The sequence below is a fragment of the Urocitellus parryii genome, chromosome 15, assembly GCF_045843805.1.
Source record: "Urocitellus parryii isolate mUroPar1 chromosome 15, mUroPar1.hap1, whole genome shotgun sequence".
Classification (NCBI taxonomy): Eukaryota; Metazoa; Chordata; class Mammalia; order Rodentia; family Sciuridae; genus Urocitellus; species Urocitellus parryii.
This window is the reverse complement of record NC_135545.1, coordinates 27809460-27830826: the sequence shown is the minus strand read 5'-3', so window position 1 is coordinate 27830826 and position 21367 is coordinate 27809460. Positions and strand designations below refer to the sequence as shown.

At 41.8% G+C, this 21367-nt stretch overlaps 2 protein-coding genes across 17 annotated transcripts in view; both read right to left on the bottom strand.

Moving 5' to 3' along the window:
- The window catches only part of Cyld (CYLD lysine 63 deubiquitinase), a 72858-nt gene extending 52218 nt beyond the window's left edge, over window positions 1-20640 (bottom strand). For 3 of the 13 annotated variants that reach the window (XM_026392260.2, XM_077792911.1, XM_077792910.1), the window contains exons 1-4: window positions 18682-20640; window positions 5045-5697; window positions 3336-3638; window positions 1029-1134 (exon numbers count right to left, since the gene is read on the bottom strand). In XM_026392260.2, the coding sequence (XP_026248045.1) occupies window positions 1029-1134; window positions 3336-3638; window positions 5045-5548 (913 nt within the window). In that variant the 5' untranslated portion in view covers window positions 5549-5697; window positions 18682-20640. The other 10 variants (XM_026392256.2, XM_026392255.2, XM_026392257.2 and 7 more) reach the window with 10 other exon arrangements.
- An 84-nt stretch (window positions 20641-20724) lies between these two features.
- The window catches only part of Nod2 (nucleotide binding oligomerization domain containing 2), a 34215-nt gene continuing 33572 nt past the window's right edge, over window positions 20725-21367 (bottom strand). For all 4 annotated transcript variants that reach the window (XM_026392251.2, XM_026392249.2, XM_026392252.2 and 1 more), the window contains one exon: window positions 20725-21350. In XM_026392251.2, coding sequence (XP_026248036.2) covers window positions 21278-21350 — 73 coding nt within the window. In that variant the 3' untranslated portion in view covers window positions 20725-21277. The remainder of the gene's footprint in view (window positions 21351-21367) is intronic.

Here is a 21367-nt window from a genome sequence, read left to right as displayed (position 1 = left end):
CGTGTAACTCCATCATGTACCCCCAGACGAATGAGAAGTGTCACTCCATTTATGCATGATCTGCTAAAATGCGATCTACTGTCATGTGTAACTAATTAGAACAAATTTTTAAAAATACATTAAAAAAGAAAAGAGCACTGCTTGATAATCAGTCAGGCCTGGATTTGAATTCTGGCTCTAGCATTTACTTTGATCTGAGACATTCTTAGTCATACTTGAGCTCCAGGTTTGGGGAGATTTTTTAATCAGCAAAATGGGGATCATTAAGACCTACCTTATAAGTTGTCAAGAATTTAAGAGTATATAGGTCATCTAATTCAGAGTGGCACATGCCTGTCTATAGTCTATCTGCAGTCTTTCAGACATTTAATTCATAGTGGTAGAATGCTCAATAAAACATCACCACTTCTGATTGTCTGTCAGTTTTTCTGCACTAGCCCATCACTGGGAATTCTACGAACAAGAATGGATGGTACTATTAATGTTGTTTCACTAGGAACCTTTCAATTACCTGACCCCTGCCATTAGTTGCTATGTGTCTGAGACAAAATAAAGGTTCTCAGGACTTTTTTTTAAAGATGAAAAGTTGAGAATTTGTTTCTGACCACAATCATAAAGTATGATACGATACCACATCAAAACTAGAAAGGATCTTCAGCAAGAATCTTCTCCACATTATATTAGATGAGATGAGATAACCAATTTCTGTTTAAAGGCTTCCAATTTAAACTAACATCTTACTCCAACATATTGTAGTTTATTGTGTTTCCTGAATCTTCTAATTATCAGAAAGGGATTTTTCCTCCAGAAGATAAAAAATAAAAAATAATATATAAATGTCACCCCACCCTCACATACTTCTGGAAATAAAATTTTTTATTGTTTTCATTAGGGGATAAGAAAGGAGATTCTATAGTATACAAGTAAAATTCAAAACATGCATCTTGAAGTATATATTTAAGTTCTCATAACAAAATACATGTTAGACACTCTAGCTTGTAAATATATAAAACATCAAGAAAACATACCTGGGATGATATCATTGATGTGCAGAAGAATCGTACTTTCCACACTTGCAAAACTACAAAGCTGTACTCCGTCAAATTTTCCATCCCAGTTGCCAATAGGGTTATCCTAGAAATTACACAAATAATATAAAATATGAAAGTCTATTTTCCATAAAAGAATCCTCCAAAATATCTTACTTTGGTAACTTTAACTATTGGCTTCAAAAAAAATACATATATATTAGAAATAATTGCCTTAGTACTAAGGCTTTTTTGTTTGGGAAAATAAGAACCAATAACAACTAAGTTATAGTAAACACAGAAATGAACAAATAATTGAAAGTGTTTTTTCATACTTTGTTGGACAATAAATACAAGTTTGTGGAATAACACCCATCTGAGGTTTTAAAAGATAGTGTTTTCATAGAAAAAAATAATTAATAAAACATTATTTCACCAGAAACCTATCCCTATAATTCCCTGAGCACCTAATCAATTTGAACTACTGTATGCTTTTCTGTACGCAGAAAGTCTATTTTTAATTGTTCTTCTATCATATATGGGTCTGCAAAATTTTCTCCAAAATGAATATTTTTCTATTTAATATTATTCATCAAAATAGCACCAACTACTAGAGCACTATTCATGAAGCTACACTGATAGATGGATTGGCCAGACAATTGCCCTGAGCACCAATGTGTACAGTGTGCTAAAATGACCCTGGAAATAGAAATATTAAAGAAAGTTCCTCTCAAGGAACCAACACCTGAACAAGCTAATTGGGGGATGAACAGAAGCAACAGGAAGAGCTGGCAGGACATACCTCTAGGCAGCCTGCCCTGGGTAAGCCAGATGATCTGCAGATACCACCTAAGGAGGGCAAGGCCTAAATGACTTTTGCCAAGTTTGGGGCCTAGGCCAAACAACCTGAAGCCTAACACCAGTGACAAGTGGTCTCTTCCTCCACCTTCCCTCCACTCAGTCTACCATTTCTCCTCTAAATATTGAATTAAAATTTAAGGACTGTGGTTGAAAGAAGTTCTTTATAGTTAGCTATCTTGAGAAACCCACATGTTTTACATCGGTTCTAACTTCACATAGTTAAGAGTTCAGCAAATGTTAATTTAGTACTAACTAATGAGTATCAAAGAGCATTTCCTAGAATTTCCAAGCACAAGATAAATAGACACTCATGCTAGAACATTCACATTCTACCATCCTATTCAGATTATACCTGAACAGATACAGATTACTAAAAACATCCAAATGACTACTAAAAACATTCCCATCGTGAGTACAGAGTCTATTACTCACATCCTCTCCTAATTCATCCTCATGTTTTGTAATCCTGCATGAATCTCATTCTTTGTACCTAACAAAAATTTGCCCATATTTCCCATCTATGATAAAAATGTTCCCCACCTTTCTATTCTCATTCTCTTTATGCCACAGGTATAATTCAACTTGCCACACTGGAATGTATCATTATTAACAATTATGATTATAAGGTAACATTCAAACGAGTGATACAAACAAAAGGACAAATATTATATGATTCAACTTCTATGCAGTACCTAGAACAGGTAAATTCGTGCAGAAAGAAAGAAGAGCAATTAACAGGTGGTAAGGAGAGTGTAGACAATTGATTTAATAGGTATAGAGTTTCAGTTTGGAATGGTGATAAAGTTCTGGAAGTGAATAAGATGGTATAATGAGGATACACTTATTGCCAATAAACTGTACATTTAAAGGCAGCTAAAAAGATTATTTATCACACGTTTTGCCACAGTAAAAAAAATTAATGAGTGATTTCCTATGAGGGTACTCCAATTGTCTTCTCCTCTAAAGAAGAGTGGCTTTTTCTACTCAGGTATTTCCTATAAACCATATTTTATATTACCATAAAAATCAGACTAGCCCATAAAATTTGTAAAATACTACAAAAAGAAAACATATATTTCAAAAAAAAACTTTTCAAAATACATCACATAATGTATTTGGTGTTGGGTGGGGGAGTCAGGGTTTTTTTGCCATTGTTGTTTTAGGTTTCTTTTGTCTTTTTGTCTACTGTATAGCTATAATAAGGCAAATTCAAAAATTAAAAATACTATTCAAGTTTATGCAAATCAGAAAAAGAGTAAATGTAATTCTATATTCAGATTCCTGTCCTATTTCAATGTTTCTTTACCTAAGATGAATTCAAATGGGTCTTTTACAGTAAACCAAATTAGTACATTTTAAACATTTAAAGTGTTCAATTTGTACCAAAATTCATCATAAAACTAATACATATGTTCATAATGGTAATATAATGCAAAATTTTCTTACCATGTCCACACCAACAAAATATCCTAAGCTCTCTTTTCCTGGCAAAACATCACAGAATATAACTGTTCCGGATTCTATAGTTTCTCCAACCTTCAAAGAAACTCTGGAGTTTATTTCCAAAGGGGGAAGTTCAACCTGCATGGTGTCCACAGAGCCTGCATAATCACTTTCCAGTCCATTATCATCATCTTCTATGATTTCTAGCTTGTCCAACGCCACAAACACACCACAGTCTTCATCACACTGAAAAAGCTGTTTCCCTTGATACACCCCATCAGTGAAACCTTGACCACGACCTTCTTCCTAGTTTTTAAGAGAGAGATTATTTTTAAGATAGATAGATAAATATAGAAAGATAATCTACAGGAAAGAAGATCTACCCTAGGGATTTCAGAGATATTACTTTGGAAAAAATTCTAAATGGCACAGATAATAAGAAATATAAATTAACTGTTGCTATTGGACTTAGGATGTTTAAAACATAAGCAGCTACATCTTACGCTGATATAAAATTACCTGATAATTCCAAATCATAATTGGATTGGGAAAAAGCTAGAATGGAGTCTACATTGTGATTCAAACATTAGTTTTGTAATAAAAAGAAATTTTGACCTTATTAGCAACATTAGTTTATTTACTGATCACTTACCGTATGATAGCCACTGTGCTAAGTCCTATATCAAAACATCACAAAGACATTACAAATTATGTACATTATATAGATGAGGAAGAAAATTTAGAGAAGTTACCTAGATTGATTAAGTAAGCAACCTGGAAATCCAGGTAGTATATGGCTTAATTGGCATTCAGATTCCTGTTTCACTACTTAAAAAAATTAAATCAAGAAGCAAATAGGGCAAAATGTGAATGCATTTATACTGTCATGTATAAATAACTAGAACAAATTAAAACATTTAAAAAGAAGCAAATAAGGCATGAAATTTTATTCACAAGAATATCAAAATGACATTGATATTTAAGTTCTTGAAAATTAAGTTTGAAAACATTCACAGAGTCATCAGGTTTCTGTCCAATAAAAATAAATTCCAAAATAATTCTCACATTTATTATCAGGGACAACTATAAGCAAGTTTAAATTGCTGCAACTTATTAAAAAATCTTATATCTAAATTGTCACTATTTAGTAGCACACATTAAGAAGAACTGAGAAACCTGTAGATGATAATGTCACAAGATAATTAACATGCTTTAAAATGATTAATTACAATTGAAGTTAATTTTAATATAAATAATGTTAAAATCTCAAAGATATAGAAAGTCTATAATTATGTTCATATTGTCATATACAGTTTCCAAGCATCATCTACATTATCTCAATTCATCATTAAAAATTAATCCTGGGGCTGGGGGCATAGCTCCATGGCAGAGCACTTGCCTTGCATACATGAGATCCTAGGTTAAATTCCCAGCACCATAAGAACAAAGAAATAAAGTAAACCAGTGAATATTAAAATCAGAGAACACTGGGCTGGGGTTGTGGCTCAGAGGTATAGCGCTCGCTTACCAGGCATGAAGCACCAGGTTCGATCCTCAGCACCACAAAAAAATAAAATAAATATTTTTTAAAAAATCAAAGAACACTTCTAGGAAAACTTACTTTGTGCTTAAAGGAGTAAAAACATATATATGCATACAAATACATACAGACACACAAACATACACATGCAGCCCACTAAAATCAAACTTACCAGCAATTCTACTCCAAAGAATATGCCTGACACTGTCCTCTCTGCTAGCAAGGGTCCTCTGAAGCGCACGACTCCTGGGAACTTCTCTTCCCCAGACCTCAGCTGTACTTTCACAGGGCAGCCCACGTCCACCTGGAGGCCTTTACTCAGCCGGCTTCTGTTTTTAAACAGGCTGAGCCTCTCCTCACAGTTGGTAATTGCCAACAGTAACTCTGTGAATTTTTCGTTTATTTCTACAACATCCTTTTCATCAACAAAGAGAACTGCATGAGGTTGCTCTAGAATTTTTAATCCAATCTGATTTTTCTTGGCTTTTGCAGAAGGAACCCTTGAGTGCCCCACAGAGCGGTCTTGGATATACTGTCCTATGCTCCCCTTTGGTACTTTAAGGAGCTTCTGTGTCTGTTTGTCTGTGACACTGCATTCTTGAAGAAGCAAATAAAAAATCCGCTCTTCCCAGTAGGGCGAAGTAACTTTTTCTTGGCTCCATAAGCCTGAACTCATTGTGATAATGACTTCAGAACATGAACTCAAAAAAATGAACCACTAGTAAGTTTGTCATAAAATTGCAAAAGATAAATTCACTGGCAGTCCCAAAGTATGTTTTTAGCAATTTGGTGTCCATGCTGTAAAAAGACAGCAAATCAAAATGCCTAGTGAACAAGCAAAATAAATAGATTTCATTCTCCATGAATTAAAATGAATTTAAACTAATTAAAATCAAAGGCTTTAAAAGTCTCATCTGACTAAGTAAACACACACACACACACACACACACACACACACAAATGAACAATCTCCAAAAATAGCTAAAAGACATATATACTGGTATCTACTATAGCTGCATATTTAAGGAAATATAATTGTAAAGTACCTTCAAAAATAATTCAATAATGATTATTTCCAAGGCTCTAAAATTTATAAAATCAAATTCTTGCCAAAATTTTAAAGGTTAGCCTCATATACGTATTCTGAATTTTTATACTTTAAAAGGTAACATTTTTAATGAATTCTGCCTAACTTAAAAGTATAAGCTGCCTTTTTGAGCAAAACACACAATAAACAAATAAATGGCTCTCATTTCTGAATACACAGTTTAAATTAAAAGTTATACATTCTAGTACTGACAATCTTTTATCAATAAAAATATATCACATTCTGAAACTTCAACCACAATTCTCTTATGTGCATGCTCTATTTTGATAATGGAACATTTTACCTCTGACTCAATTTCATTTCCTTAATCTTGTACATTTTGTTCTTAGACAAGCAAATGCTAATCATTTTAATCATAGTTATCATTTCATTTCTCACAGTCCCAAATAACAGATATTATAGTTTTATTATATTAAAACTATCTTAAAAATAAATTCTGTAGCATCAAAATTTGTACTATATAACAAAGAGATAAAATTGCACTATAATGATATTGAATTGCAGATGTTTCTATCAAATATGAAGTGTTTTATGCCACAATTTCAATTATGCATACAAGGATTTCTTCTTTGACTTCAAATTTTCATTTAAAATTTTACAAAGATAACCATCTCTCACAATTAAAAAGACTCCTTCTCAAATCTACTTTAACTAATGGTTAAAAACTACATAATTTCATTAATTCAAACTGAGGACTGTATTTCCTTATTTGAATTATATTGCTGAAAACAACAGTTCCTATTCTCTGTCACATAAATAATGTGGCTATTTGGTTTCTAAATACAGTACTTATTTCATCCTCCTTTGAGATGGAGGTATCTATTTCCATTATTCTGGCTAACAGCAGCAATTGATAGCACTATTGAATTTCTCCATTTTATTCTTGCAATTAAAAAATAAAGGCTCCTAAAACTAAAGAACCAATTTAAGTTTAATCATTTCACAGTGAAACAATCCATATACAGAGTAATATTTCTTTTAGAAAGCATTGTTAAGTAATGCAGTACTTCATCCTGGTGAAGTTTTTGCACGTCTGTCCCTCTCTAAGTCAAAATTAGACTTGCAGGTTATCCAGGACAAGTGAGAGGCTAGTGCCCTGTCACATCAAAATTACTGTGGCACAACATAAAGTGAAGACAGAAGCAAAGGTGGCATCAAGTGGTTCTCCTCTTTTTTCTTCTTCTTTTGTAATGTACTTGCTTTAATTCCACTTGAGGGCACTGTCTACTTCAGCAGGAATGGAATCAATTTACATCTGCCACTTACATAAGACACCTGTGGACACCTCACTCTTGGCACCGCATAAACAAAATCCCTTAAAGGGCTGCCCAAGCAGCCATCCATCCCCTTTATTTGTCTTTATGCCTTTAGAGTACCAAAATGAAGTGTTTGCTTGTTTTCACTAAATTGCTTTTAAAATGTCAGCACTTTTCAACAAGAAAATTATTTTTTTTCTTGACCAGTGAATCGTCACTAGGAATATAAATTATTGTGTGTGACTCTTAATATGGAAGGCTGTTTGTTACTTTGTTAAAAGACTCTACCTCATACTTCTGTGCCCACTTGCTCGCTTTCTATAGATCTATAGTTCTCTCTTAGAATTAGCCATTTTCTGTGGTTTCCTGTAGTACACATTTGACTCCTTTTACAGCCTTGTTGCTTTCCAACTTACTGCTTCTCATCAGTTCTGAGAAGCCAGATGATGAGATATGTCTGTATGTTAAAAAAAAAAAAAAGCACCAAAAACAAAAAGAATACACAAATTCTGAAAGGATCTTTAGGAGTAAAGTGCACAGGTTTTATTGCAAAGATATTATTTTGATTGTTCTTAGAAGGTTAAAGTAGTCAAAAAGCACCTCCAAAGCAGTGAGCTGTTGGTCTGGTTCTTTTAAAAATGTATTTAAATTGTGTGTGTGGGAAGGAGAGGGGTGTTAAATTTTTTTAAGGATAAATAAATTATATTTTCAAAAGAAATACTTTTTTAATTTCTAAAAATAACCTTCAAATATTAAAATCAGAAACTTCCTCTAATCTTTTCACTTATATGCCAATAATTCCGATAAAAGAGTCTCTTAAAAAAATTCATGTCACAATTTAAAATAAAAACCACCGGTGCCAAAAAAATATCAAAGCAAAATAAATTATTATATGTAATGAATGAGGACACTATATTTTAAATAAATTTGATTATAAAATTGATATTTGCAAATTATTTAAGAGCATCCCCAATAAAAATTGATATGATTACTCAGGTTATTAAAAAGTTGAGGGCAAAAGTAGTTTTCAAGTACCATTTTTTAAAGCAAACTACACAAGAAGTGGTAACTTTTTTGCTAACTTGCAATAGCACAAGTGGGTATGAACTTAGACTAAATAAAAGCATAGCAGACATTTAGAAGAGTCAAAGCAAAAGTTATAAAATATTCAAAACACATTATCCAAAAATAAAAAGCATGTGCCTTTCCTCTTTTAGAAAAAATACATTAAGAAAAGGTTTGAAACTATAGTATTAAAAAATTGATTATCGTTATTGCAAATGACAGAGAAAGTTGAATGGGAAAGCCTATTAAGGCTCTGGCCTAAAGGTATACATGATGATAAACCTGATGATCATTAATATTCTCAAAATACTACATAAGTATTACAACAGGAATATGCCAAGACATATTCCCTCCTACTGTAGTAACGAATACAATGCCAACGTTCTTTCACTAGGCTATGCACAATAGTTAAATAAAGTTTAAGAACGCCAAGCAATAAACCTTGCCTGAATCAAGGGAAAGATTTAAATCACACTGTAAATGAGATTTTGTCAATCAAGAAGGTTGGCTTGTGGGTTTAGTATTTTGATGCACACAGTACTGTAATAGACACTGACAAATACAGAAGATTTGAGACAGGATGACTGCCTTCAATAAGTCATCTCATTTTATTCAGCTTCTGCCTTTAAGTAAAGGTCCCGGAAGCAGTAAGGCAACACAGGGCAAAAACACAGCCAAACTCAAAATTGGGGATGGGTAGGGAAGTGAGGGGGCAGTGCAATTTTCATTTGTGTGCTCTTGTTTAATACTTTATAAGCAGAATCACTGTGAGGATGAATAAAGAAAAATGACTCATCTAAATACTATCATATTTCAGGCTCAATAACTGAGTGACCAGACCATGAATATTCTGATAATTACTGTAAGTACTGAATGAAGATTATCAAAGAACTGGAATACAGTAGTATATTTAAGACCCAAACGGTGCTGAACAGAAGGCCTTTCTTTCAAGAACACTGAAGGTAACAACTCAGTGTCACATAGATTTGAAATCTTATCTGGTTATCTGAGCTTGTTGATGGTCTAGATTCATAGTGAAGGGCATTTAACTGTATGAAGATAAAATCATTAAACCAAGTTGAGGGTTGAAAAGCACAAATATTAGTCAATTTCCTATGAACGAAATGAAAAGGAGATGATCAAGAAATAAGTCTTACATAAAATTATTAAAGAATTATCAAGTTCTAAGAGCAACACATAAGCACAAATGATCATTATCTACATAAAATTGACAGTGGTTAACCTATCTAGAAGATACAATGTCATTTGCATTTTCAAGTTATCAGGTTATACCATTCAGAAGAACCTTACAGAGACAGGTGTAATTCAAGAACTCTGCCATCTCCTGTGATACCCTGTTTGTTTCAAAAACTACAGGAAGCTATCTAAATCAAAATACAAATTAGAATATCAAATACTGCCCTTAATTATAAATGACAAAGAGATAGGAAGATCAGCATGAACACCCAAGAAAGAGGACATGTGAGCCTTTTTCAAATGCTCCTAGGTAGCTACAATGATTACCATTCTAAGAAAGAACAACACTCACTAAAGGAACAAGTTGTTATGTTCCTAAACAGAGAATTTATATATTCCTAAATGCAGAGATTCCAATAACAGTAAAAAGACTTGATTGGTTTTAATTTTTCTCATAGATTAATATGTGACACAAGCACACAGTCCCTAAAACAGGTGGGTCTTACAAGGTTACAAAAAACATCTGACTCTTGAATCTGAATATTCAAGTCAGAAGGACAAGGAACACTGCTGTCTCACTAGAATTAAACCTAGCCACTGAACTCCCAAAATGTGAATCCCCCAATTCCTTCATCTCTGAACCTCCAGGGCCCAGACAAAATGATAACAGTTGAAGCCAAAATGCCATTTCCTTAACCTAACTGTTTAATTATTCAAGGCTTCTTCAGGTTAAACAAAAGAAAAACATTCAAGAGTTGGACCATTTAGTGATTTTTTTTGGTCTAGAACATCACTAATTCTCTAGATAAGGGAAGTCAAGATCAACTTTTACTCCACTTCATTGTTACAAATAAGGCAGAAACAAATAAGGTAATTTTCACAATTATGAAACAAGTTGTTTTGAGGTTCATTTGAAACCAGCTTCCAAGAACCTCACACCACATATGACGCTCTGAAACTCTACATCGATATTAAAATCCCCCAACAAACTTAAGATCATACTGTGAAAATCAGGAACAAACAGTGCATAATGTAAACACTCCCTTCTCTCTTCTTCCTTAAATCAAATGGGAACCACAGCTTAGGCATGCCAGACCACAGAAATCATTGCTGCTGGTCTTTCTTTTATATAACAAGTGCCCTTGCCTTATCAGCTCCTCACCAAAGTTACCACCCAATATAAGCTTATTTGCAAGAATGCCTTATATTTTTGCAGCAGAACATTAAGAAAATGTTCTAGGCAGTATTAACATTCAGAGTATATGAACTTAAATAAAAATTTCAGCAAATCACTTTGTCTTTGTACTGTTCTAGTTTAAATCCACCCACTACCCAGTGGGGACCTGCAGGCTAAATTCTTAGAGCCATTCAACCTATCAGGGCATGAGGGGGTGCACAGAAATCGACACTTGAATGCACACCCTCTTGAGGCCTGGGTTTTTCTCTGAAAGCCAATGATTGCAAAATGAACAATGTTATTAAGATCCATAATTATCCCCAATTCAAAAGGAAGGTATGAATGCTCCTTAGCTAAGGACACAACTTTTCAGGGAAAATCAGGAAGAGGGAGGTGGAAAGGATGGTGGAGGCTGGGAGACTGCAAGGCTACAGGCTTGGTGGCTGAAAGATGACAACCATCCTAAAACATGCAAATGCCAAGGGATGGAATAGAAAAGATGCCAAGTACATGAATAACCTGGCAGCTGACCCAGCTGAGCACCAAACTCAAGAACACCATCTTCTTTCAAGACTTCACGATTCCCCCCCCCCCAGAACCTTAATAAAACCATCCAAAGAAAAACAGGAAGAAATTATACCTGTCTCAACAGGGCACAAGCTTTCAACTAAAGAACTCCGAGTTGTGCAAAACCATCCTCACCCTGGAAAGGCAAAACTGAAAGAAAACGCAGGACACGCCATTAACGAGGCCAGAATCCCCACTGCTCTTCCTGGACCCAAGCTACAAATGCCCCCAATACCACAGATCCATGCGCCCCACAGCACGGACGTGAGACATTAAAACCCGGGGCTCTCGGGGCCAACTAGGGCCTTAGGGAGCCAGCCAGAGGCCCGTGCCTCAGCTTCCCCGTCTGTAAATGGGGAGGAGTCCAAAGAGGGAGTCTGAGTCCTGCGCTGCTCCCACTCCAAGCCCTTTCTCCTCCCCAGGTCCCGGCGGCGGCGACCACGCTCCCACGACTCGGAGCCCTCCGGGAAGGCTGGGGGTGGGTGGCGGGGAGCCCGGGCTGACGTCAGCGGGCTCAGCACCCCCTGGGCCCGGCTGTCTCGGGCTGACCGGGGCAGCTAACCGGCCAGCGCCGAGGCCCGACGGTCGCCACCGCGGCCAGAGGCGCCCTGAGGCCGGGGAGGAGCGCCCGGGGGAATGCGGCCGCTAGCCGTTCGGCCCCCAGCTCACTCACCACTTTGGGCAGCGGGGCGTCGCCGCCTGGCGGGCCTCCCGAGCCAGTGTCCCGGGCCGGCCCCGGCGCTCCACACCCACCGCCCCAGTATTTACCTCCGACGCGCCTGGGGGGCCCCCGCACAGCCGAACCTGCTACCTGGGCCCGCCCCCACCTGCCCCGCCTCCGAACCACAGGGGTGGGGGGGGAGAAGCGGGGGCGAAGGGGGCAACCACCGCGATAACCAATCGCAGCCCGAGTTGCGTTTCTACGTGCGTCCTGATTGGGCTTTCCTGTGACAGACCTTCCTCCAATGGCTGTCGGCGCGGCGCCGGCAGAAGGGACTTTCCGCTCTGTCAAGCTCGGTGGAACCAAAAGGAAAGCAGAGAGAAGGGGCGGAGAAGAACGGGAAGGGGGGGGCGGGAAGCCCCGATTGATTGGACGAAAGGCTGCGGGTGCCGCGTCACCATTGGCTGAGGCCAGAGCCAGGGCGTGGTGCCGGGCTGCCGGCCCCACCTCCCACACTCAGGTCTTGGCTCCTGCCTCAGCTGTCAAAACGGGTGGGAAGCAGTCCAGATGAGAGCTGGGAACAGTGTTCCAGGATTTCATGAAAGAGCAAAGCTTTAGAGTCACACCTAAGAGTGAAAGTTTTGCTCTCTCAATTCGCCGCGTGACGAGGGGGGGGGGGGAATTCACAACCACGTTGAGTCTCAATTTCCTCATCTGCAAAATAAAGAGTATCAATTGTCTTACAGGACTATTGTGTCAGGCCATATTAAAGTTTCTGGCACGCAGTAGGAGCTCAGTAAAGGTTAAAACTCTCACTGCCCTCTCAGAGGCGTCCTGGGGTCCCAGCTGTTTCTGAACCTCAGTTACCATCCATCCCCAGTTTGTAGAGAGGTTTCCTAAGGGAGGTAAAGAAGGGATTTCCACGAGCTTCACCAGTCAGCCCTGCACCCCTGGCCACCGGCCAGGACTTGGGGTGTAGTTAAGGATCTTTCAATTAAAAGAGAGGCTTCTGATTCCCAAAAGTGCTCAAAATATTTAAGGAAATGCTTTTTATAATCAGTCCAAGAGCTTTGCAGCCTGCCTTGCTGCACTGGATACTCTCATTAATTAATTCCTTCTCCTTTGACATTTTAAGTACTAATTATGGTGGAAGGTGATTAATACTGAGAAAGGGGGAGGGATGTGCGTCTGTGCGCGCGCTTAATCATGACACAAATTTCCCCAGTGGAAAGTGACATGTTTCTGGGGATCTGGGAGATTTAAACCAATGAGTACATAAAAGAAGTACCGTGAGTGATTACTAAAAGTGATCCTAAACAGACTACCTCCTCTCCCTTTCCATAATCACTCAGAATGAAATGAACATTTTTGAAAACCTAGACCTCGGTCCTCTCTATCCTTAGGACACCCTTATCCTGTTTCCCAGGTTTTGTGAGCACACCCCAGACAGGAGCAATATGATGAGCATCTACAGCCTAGCTTGCCGTGTGGCCTTAGACAGCACCATTGCCCTCTAGATCTACATTCTCCAATAAAGCTGGTAGACTCATAAGTCAGTCTGGCTGTCTGGGAAAAAAATTCATTCTGAAGGCTGTTTTTGCTTGACCCATACAATAAGATGAATGGAAAAGAAGAGAAAGCAGAGAGAGGGGTTTTGAGTCTTTCAGACAAAGCAAGCTCTCTCTTTCTCTAGTTTGCCATATCTCTCACCATTCACTATTTTATGCCTCTGGACCACTTCTCTCATTTGTATTATCAATTAGCCCCTGAAGACATTTTGGTTTGCCACCCCTGGACTAGAGAATCTTTATGTCCTTTCTGATGGTGGCATCTGGTATTGGTAGGGCTTTCTTTCCCACCAGCAGTGGTCAGATACCTTGCTCAGCCCTCCTGTCACATGTCCATTGAATCAGTATCTGGGCCTGATTTCATCCAAGAGATGTCATCCAAGCCAAGCCTGACAAACAGGCTTATGTCGGTTACCATCTCCTATCAGTGGGTAACGACTGCTTAGAACTGTATGTTGGTGACTATCCTGAAAGCCACGTATTCAGACTCACAGGGGCCTGTCATGGAGTGATATGACAGAACAGAGTCATAGTGCTATTTGTTTGCAGTCCTTTATCAACCATCCTCTGCTTTTATAGAAGAAGTATTAAGGTCCAGAGAGGGGAAAGTAACTTCCCATAGTCACCCAGGAGATGGGTTAAGAGCTGATTTTCCTTATTCCATCCAGGATTCTTTCATCTCTCTTTCAATGGATTCACCAACTGAACGGTTCATCCTAACTTCCAAATACTTCCTTCATATAGGGCCCAGCCAAAGTCTAGCCTCGTCCAGGGGGGTCTTTGTTGATGGCTCTAGTCCCCACTGATCACCTCTGTCTCTCCACTCCTCCCCTCAGCCTGTTCCACCCAGCCTGACCCCTGGGTTTATACAAGTGGCGGTTGAGTGACTGAACAGGACCAGTCAACACCACAGTGCTGCCCCTAACAAGGAAGGTGGACTTTAAACCACTGATTACACAATCACCCAACTTAATTACAGTTCTAGTGAGTTCAGGGGGAGAACTGCTTTGGGCAAACAGGAAGGGTGGTGGGGCACTCAGGGACGGCCTGTTTGAGGAAGCCACTTTACACTGAGTTAGGAATGATGGCCGCAGTTGAAGGTGAGGGTAAGCCCTGCACACAGAGGGAACTGAAAGGTGCATGACATGTTGAAGGAACTGAAAGAGGCAGAGCAAACAGGGCAGCAAAAGGGTCAAGGAAGCTGGTAAATTCCAGAGCCGCGTAGGAGCCTCTGATGTCACAGATGGTCAGACTCACAGAAGCCCTCTCCGTAGCACTGGCTGAGGTTATTGATCAGGTCCTGTCCCAGGCTTCCTAGTGGCTGCCACAGGCTCCTTCTCCTTCCAGCCTCATCAGATTCCATGTTTACTTCCTATTTCACCACTAGTCCACCTCTCCACTCACCATCACCAAAAGGGATCAGGTGATAGTCCCCACACCCACTGCAGCCCCCCTGCTGTCCCCACCTCAGTAAAGGGCAACTTCCAATCACACATCTGGCCTCCCATGGTTCCAGTCATTTTCCCACCACCCCTGTGCACACAGGCGACCTGGACCAGGCATCCACACAGGTAAGGATAGGGTACCACTGTTTTCTCCATAGTATCCCAGTGACCTGTCTTGATCCATGGATGAGGAGTTGGGAGACCTCCATCTCAGAGATGTGCTTATCCTTCAAGGAGGAGAAACTCCGGGTGAAACTGAGCATTCTGCCTGGGGGCTTTTATTCTGGCCACCTACAAGCTCTTTATGATGAGGTAAAAGGGATTGCTTTAATCACCTTTAAACTAATCCAGCTGAACTATAAACCTATGCTCTCCTTTTTTGAGCTATTTTTTTATATCAGTGACAAATGATTTCTGGGTATGATTTAAAAACACACAGAGAGGAGAAAGGCTTAATGCTCACCATTGAGAACTTTGTGCTACATCTGTAATCTCCGACAGCTGGTGCAATAGGATTGGCCTCATGTCCAGCAGAACCTTCCTCCATAGCAAGGAGGCATTAGCAGTGTCAAGGGGGTGGAGGTGGGGGGTTATTCTTACAACCTGTCCCAACTTGAATCTTCTGTTCCCTTTAAGTAGGGTGAATCCTTCATCTATCAACAAATATTGAGCGCCTACTAAGTGCTGGGCACCTTTATAGACTCTGAATACACTGCAGTGAGTATTGTTCCTGTTCTCAAGGAGCTGGTATTCCAGGGGAAGCGTCGTTAGTTATTTTGGTTCATGATTTCAGAGGTTTCAGTCTATGGTCACTTGTCCCTGTTGATTTAGGGCTGTGGCAGCAAAGGACATCATGGTAGGAGCATGTGGCAGAAGAGTCCTGTTCACCTCATGGCAGCCAGAGAGAGAAAGAGAGAGCAGGGGGAAGGAAGGGCTAGGATCCAAATAGCATCTTCAAGGCCACGCCCCTGAGTGACCTAACTTCCTTCCACTAAGCCCCACCTCCTAAAGGACCCACCCCCTCCCAAGGGCACAAAGCTGATCTCCAAGCCCTTAACACACAAGCCTTGGGGAGACATTCAAGATCCAAATCCCGGATCACAAGTTCAAAGCCAGCAATTTGGTCCTAAGCAACTCAGTGAGACTCTGTTTCTAAATAAAATACAAGATAGGGCTGGAGATGTGGCTCAGGGGTTGAGTGCCTCTGAGTTTAATGCCCAGTACTCCACCCCCCCCCCAAAAAAAAATCCAAACTAGAGCACAAAGGAAGAAACAAATGAACACCCGGTTGTACACCTTTACACAGGCTGAGGGGAAAGGAATGGCTGAGCATAGACAGATGGTTCAGGGAAGGACTCCCTCAAGGAGGTGGTGTATGAACAAAGGTCGGGAGGAATTGGAGCAAGCCATAGCACTGTCTAGGGAAAGAGGACATCCCTAAGAGAGACCAGACACGGGGAAAGGTATGGAAGCAGAGAAAGGGAAACCTTCAAGACACTCCTGCAAGAATCCAGGAAATAAATTTAAGAAAGAAAGAATCCAGGCCAAGGGGGTTCTCAGGGGGTCCTTGTTTCCTGGGGGACAGCAGAGAAGCAGCAGGTGGGAAGGAATATGGAACTCTAGATGTCAAGAAAGGAGGTGTTCCAAATAGAACACGAGGCGGAGCTCCTGAGAGGGTTTTCAGGGAGAGTGATGGGGGACCGTCGAGGCTTAGAGGATTGGATTGGTGGATGGTTCTGGAACTGATGATAGTTTGGCACTAAATTTAAAGAAGAGAAAAAAAGGTCGGGGGCGGGGGGAGTCTTCAGCAGAGACAAAGATCTTGTATTTCTAGCTGGCACAGCTGTAGTCTCTTCAAATGCGGCCCTCCAAGGGGAAATTGTTCAGGTCAGTCCCCATGTCCTGGGTCACCTTACTGTTCACCTGTAATACCATCCAGGGCCCTAGGATGCAGGTGCCCCATACATGGGCACTGCCAGGGTGATTCCTGTGTGCTTCGCCCCCTGGCCTGGACCAGTCATCTGAGTGGGAGAGAGGCTGGAAGATACACTGGTACAACGAGGAACAACGCTCTGTTCTCGTCTCACATTTCAGTGGGGTGTGTTCATTCCAGCATCCTGTTTTTGGCATTATTAAGAGGACTGGGGACTAGCAGAAACACTCAGATTGACACTTTTGTATTCCAGGATGATGGTAAATATAATTAAAGTCTGAGGCTCTTTTGAAAATTCTCATGCACAAATACCTTGTTTTTCTGCACAGAGGAAATAAATATTCTTAGTCATAAATCTGGGTTCTGTCTCCTCTGGATAAGCCACCAGCCATGATCACAGCCCATTCAGGTAGCTTCCCTGTCAGAGAACCTTAAGATTAAGAATCCTAGGGGCTGGGGCTGGGGCTCAGCGGTAGGTCACTTACCTGGTATGTGTGAGGCACTGGGTTCGATTCTCAGCACCACATGTAAATCAATCAATCAATCAATAAAGGTCTATCAACAATTAAAAATATTTTTTAAAAAAGAATCCTAGTTCACTGGTTACCTACACAGGCCCAGAATGCTTTTGATGATAGCTGCTAGATTTTTCAAAGTTAATATACCAAGATTTCAGTACCACCCTTACCTTTACCTGGAGGCCTCTTGACTTTTCCACTTAAGCATCTCAATCTTGGCAATCCAGAACAGAAGTTCTTTCCCCTTCTAAATTTGCTTTCTATGGATCTTAGTCCTTAGGTACTCAAGGCAGATAGCTAGGAGGCATCCTGGACCCTTGCCTTCCCCCAAGCTCTTACCCAGTCTAACCAGAAGCTCTTGAGAATCTGACTCCAGAATGCCTGGAATCCCTTCTCTTCTGTCCACCTCCACTGCTGGCACCCCAGGCTGGCCCACCGCCTCTCCCCTGCAATGACACTGAGGCCGCCTCCCCACTTTCTCTTCCTGTAGCCCCATCTCCACTCAAGAGCAAAGAAGGTCTTGGTTACACAGTCATTGGGTCACATCTCTCCCGCTCTGAATCCTTCTGGGCTTGCTGTTATTCTAAGATCAAGGTCACCTTCCTTACCATGGCCATCTAAACTGTTCATGCAAACCCGTCCGGTGACAGCCTCCCTTCCTCCGGCCACCAACCTACTGTATTAGTTTCCTCTGGCTGCCGTGACAAACTGCCACAAACTTGGTGGTTTCAGGTGACACAGATATTCTCTTGTAACCTGGAGGCCAGAAATCCAACATGGAATGGACCCAGGGTAGCCAGGGCTACCAACTCCCCCCAAAGTTCCAAGCGAGAATCTGTGTCACTGCCTTTTCCAAAGGCTTCTAAAGCAGCTGCTGCACTCCTGGGCGCCTGGCCCCTTCTTCCACCGTCCAACCCAGCAGCATGGCATCTGGCTTCGGGGGTCCCAGGCTGCCTTCTCTCTTGTCAACCGCTCCTTTGCTTCTCTCTTATAAGGACACTGGTGATAGCATTTAGGTCCTACCACATAACCCAGGATGATCTCCCCATCTCAAGATCCTGAACTTAATCATGTCTGCAAAGTCCCAGATTTCAATACCACCCTTACCCCTTCCCTGCTGCCATGTCAACAGCATTCACGGGTCTCAGGGACCAGGGCCCGATGGCTTTGGGGGCTGAGCAGCCTGCCGCACATAGCAAGCTCCTGCCCTTTACAGAGTGTTTGTCAACAGCTCCTTCCTGTAACTGGAAGGCCTTCCCTCCCCCTCTCCCATGGCATGGCCAGCCCCTCCTCCTTCTTGGGGACACAGCATACCTGGCACCTCCTCTGAGGTCCTGGCTCAGACCAACCCCTCCGTGGCCTGAAGAAGGGCCCCTCTACCTGGCACCTTTATTCATCTCTCTCTTGGCCGGCTTTTCTTTGCTGTGACAAAGTACCTAAGATAAAAGGAGGAAAGGTCACTTGTTCCTATTGCTTTGGGCCTTGGTGGCACTCAGTACATCATGGCAAGGGGGTACATGTCAGAGGAGGCTGGTCACCTCCTGAAGGCCAGGAATTCCGAGAGAAGAAGGGTCCTGGATCCCAATATCCCCTTCAAAGGCATGTCCCCAGGGACTTAACTGCCCTACATCCTGAAGGTCCCTCGCTGTCCCATGAGCACCACAGACTGGCAACCTAGCCTCTAACGCGCCGGCCTCCAGGAGGCATTTCCCATCCCAAACGACAGCCTCCCTCCCAGCACTTACTGCAGTGGACCTGATTTTGAGACATTTTTCAATGGACCTAATTTCTTCCTGCCTTTTCCTCCACCCTCACCTAAGTGCCTTGAGGACAGGGAATCTGTCTGTTTTGTTTATCCACAGGTTGTCCCAACACCACTGGTTGCTGAATGGACTCAGGAAAGATGAATTTACACCCAAGATGGCGCTGCACGAATGGGCTGCTGTGTTCACTCCTCAGTGAGAGTAGCTCCATCTCCACCTCCCTCCAGACCTTCCGCACCAGAAAGCACAGGCCGGGCAACAGCACAGCGCCGGTAACCAAGAGCCCAGGGGCTTGCCCAAGCTCAGAGCCCAGGGAGATGGCGCCATTGAGGGAGCCAGACACACTCGAAACCTTTCAGAGAGTCTGGACTCCACTGTGGCCAGCGGCCACCTGAGCCCATGCTCATTAAATGTAGCTAAGAATCCTTTCAGCAGGGCCCGCAGGAGAGGCCACCAGCAGAGGACAGCAGCCTGCAAATCTCCATCTTTGTCCTGGTAAAGACTCCTGCAGCCACTTGGAGAGAACTGAGGAAGGCCCTGGGGGCCTTTTCACATTTGCTCCGACTCTCAGTGGGACACCGGGAGGCTCAGGCACAGCTGAGAACTTCACACTGAGTTAGAGTCTCTAAGCTGAAGCCAAATGCGTTTTGATTGCCAGTCTATTTCTAAGAATTGCTTCTGCCTTCAGCAATAAATTATCTTGTTGAAAACATTCCTTTCCCCCATTTGAGAAGAACATTGTGCTTTAAAATTTGACAAGTTTTTGGAATATTTAAAAATGTTTGGTCACAACGAAGATGGCATTGGTAACTCAACAGTTTTCTCCTCTGTGATTATTTACAGGAAACAGTTCGTCATCCTGTGCTCTATGAAAGTATCAACTGGGGAGAATAAAACGAAGTAGTTTACAAATATTAAGCCCGTTTTCACACATAATAATGTTTACAGTGATAACACATGTGCAGCACCTGACAGTTTACAAAGGTTTCAACCTGTATCATTTTGAAAAATCCAGAGAGAACAACCAAGCACAGTGGTGCATACCTACCTATAACCTCAGCTACAAGGGAGGCTGAGGCAGGAGGATCACATGTTTGAGGCCAGCCTCAAGCCTGTCTCAAAATTTGAAAACAAAAAATACATTGAAAGGCCTAGGGATGTGGATGTGGTTAGTGCTCTAGTTCCCCGGGTGGATTCAATTTCAGTACAAAAAAAAGAGAGAGGAAAATAAAAGTATAGAAAGAACATTGCTTTGAAAGAAGGGTCTGGTTTTGCCCCCTGTAAACTTCCAATCCATAACTATATATCCTGAAGCATTCTGCACAAATGAAAGGGAACCATCTCTTATGGAAATGTTTCCAAAGTCTGTTGTCAGAGTTCAGTTCAGAGGCATCAACCAGAAGCCTACTGGGGCCGTTTGGAATTCTGGCCCAGATTAATTTTTAAAAGCTGCATTTGGATGGGGAGCTAGTTCCAAAAGCTTAACTTAAGTGTAATTGATTTCACTGGAAATAAAAGTCCATGTGTATCCGAGCTGAAGCATGATCCTATTTTTCTTGCAAATCTAAGAATGTCTTAGGGAACAAAAGGCTGCCCCATGTCTCCCTCTGGCACCGTCTTGGGCGGCAGAGCAGGGGAAGCTGTGGCCCATCCCAGGGCCAGGGCTGGGAGCCCTCTGGGTCTCCGCAGGGTAGTGGAGGAGGCAGGCTGGGAACCACTGGGTGGATGAACCAGGAGGTGGAGGGGCAGAAAGCTGTCTCCTGGATGTACCTCCTCCTCTGACTGTGGGTCAGGACCGGCAGGCACTCAGCAGACCCCCAGGGTCCCACTGACCCCCACTCAGAACCCTGGCGGATTAGCTGGGCCCGGGCCCAGACTGGGAGGGAGGGGCTGCCCTCTTGTCCATCCCATGGATTGAGTCTGGGGCAGAACCTGAGAGCAGAAGTAGGCTTGGGGAAGTCCACTCTGAAGGGCACTGCGGTGCCTTCCTCCTGTGGAGTCAGGTGACCTGTGGTGCTCTCTGAAAACAGATTCATCCCGGGGCAGGACAGGGCTCTGTCTGAATGGGCTGCTGCCAATCCAAGCTTCCAGGGTCCAGACCACAGCTTCCTCACCAACCAACTGAAATGAGCCTCGGCCTGGAACCATCAAAGCAAGAGTCTGCTGTCCCTGTGGCTGAGCTGCTGGGTTTCCTCCAGAGAGAGACTGTTGCCTCTGAGCCTGGAAAGGATAAGGGG